Raw genomic sequence first — 979 nt, forward strand, 5'->3', positions numbered from 1 at the left:
CCCGAGCAGCCATGCTCTGCTCTGCCCACGGCAGCCCCAGCACGGTCACCGCACCAGGCTCTGCCAGGAGGTCAGCACCTCAGCAGCCATGCTGCGCTGTGCCGCAGCACCCGGGGCAAACGGCGAGACCAGGCTCTGCTCTTGCATCCCCGTGCCCGCCGTGGCAGCTAGACAGACCAGGTGCTGCTGCGGGTGGTCATGCTGTGGTCCACTGCAGTGTCACATCATATGCAGCCAGGCCAGATGTTAGATATCCTCTCCAGATGGAGAGTGGACAGAGGAGACGGTGCTGGCCCCAGTCTGTGCTCCTGTTGGAGGCAGCGCCCTGTGCTCTCACAGCTTCTCCTGCTCCGAGATGCGGCTCTCCTTGCCATCTTCCTGGGCCACAGGCTGGCCCCTGAGCAGGGTCTCCTGCATAGGGTGAGTATCCTCTCCATCTTCCATGGGCTGCTGGGCCTCTAGGTTCTCTGTGGGCTTCCCAGCCTCTACCTGCACAGGGGCAGGGGTCAGGGCCGGGCAGCTATATCCCCCACCTCTGCAGCCACATCTTTCTACAGGCTCCTGCTATGCTCCCATGCACGGCAGACCTCACCCCGTGCAGGTCCTCTCCTGTCTCAGCATTTGTCAGCAGCACCCCAGGGCTGCCCCAGCCCTTATGTCCCAGCCAGGTAGCCCTAGGACAGCCCCCACCCCTCCTGCCCTGCAGAGCCACAGCCCCTGCTCTGCTGCTGGCATAACCCGGGCTGTGCCCAGGAGGAACCCCCAACCCACTGCTGGAGGAGGACTCTGGGCACTCACCTGCTTCTGTGCCCGTCGCCTGGGATCTAGATGGAAAGAGAGACAGAGAAGGCAACAGTCAGGGGAGTGCTCCTGCCCTGCAGTGAGCGCTCAGGAGTCAGAGCTGGGGCTGCTACACCGCAAGTCCTGCAGCTCATGTTGTGCCTGCTGCTGCCAGGCTGGAGGGGCTGGGGGACATGGC

At 63.9% G+C, this 979-nt stretch overlaps 1 protein-coding gene across 1 annotated transcript in view; it reads right to left on the reverse strand.

Moving 5' to 3' along the window:
- Nucleotides 1-333: 333 nt before the first annotated feature.
- CD40 (CD40 molecule, TNF receptor superfamily member 5) overlaps nt 334-979 on the reverse strand; it is a 3,775-nt gene continuing 3,129 nt past the window's right edge. Inside the window, exons 7-8 of the mRNA XM_009893512.1 lie at nt 799-824; nt 334-489 (exon numbers count right to left, since the gene is read on the reverse strand). Coding sequence (XP_009891814.1) covers nt 334-489; nt 799-824 — 182 coding nt within the window. The remainder of the gene's footprint in view (nt 490-798; nt 825-979) is intronic.

The sequence above is a fragment of the Charadrius vociferus genome, unplaced genomic scaffold (genome assembly GCF_000708025.1).
Source record: "Charadrius vociferus isolate BGI_N301 unplaced genomic scaffold, ASM70802v2 scaffold259, whole genome shotgun sequence".
Classification (NCBI taxonomy): domain Eukaryota; kingdom Metazoa; phylum Chordata; class Aves; order Charadriiformes; family Charadriidae; genus Charadrius; species Charadrius vociferus.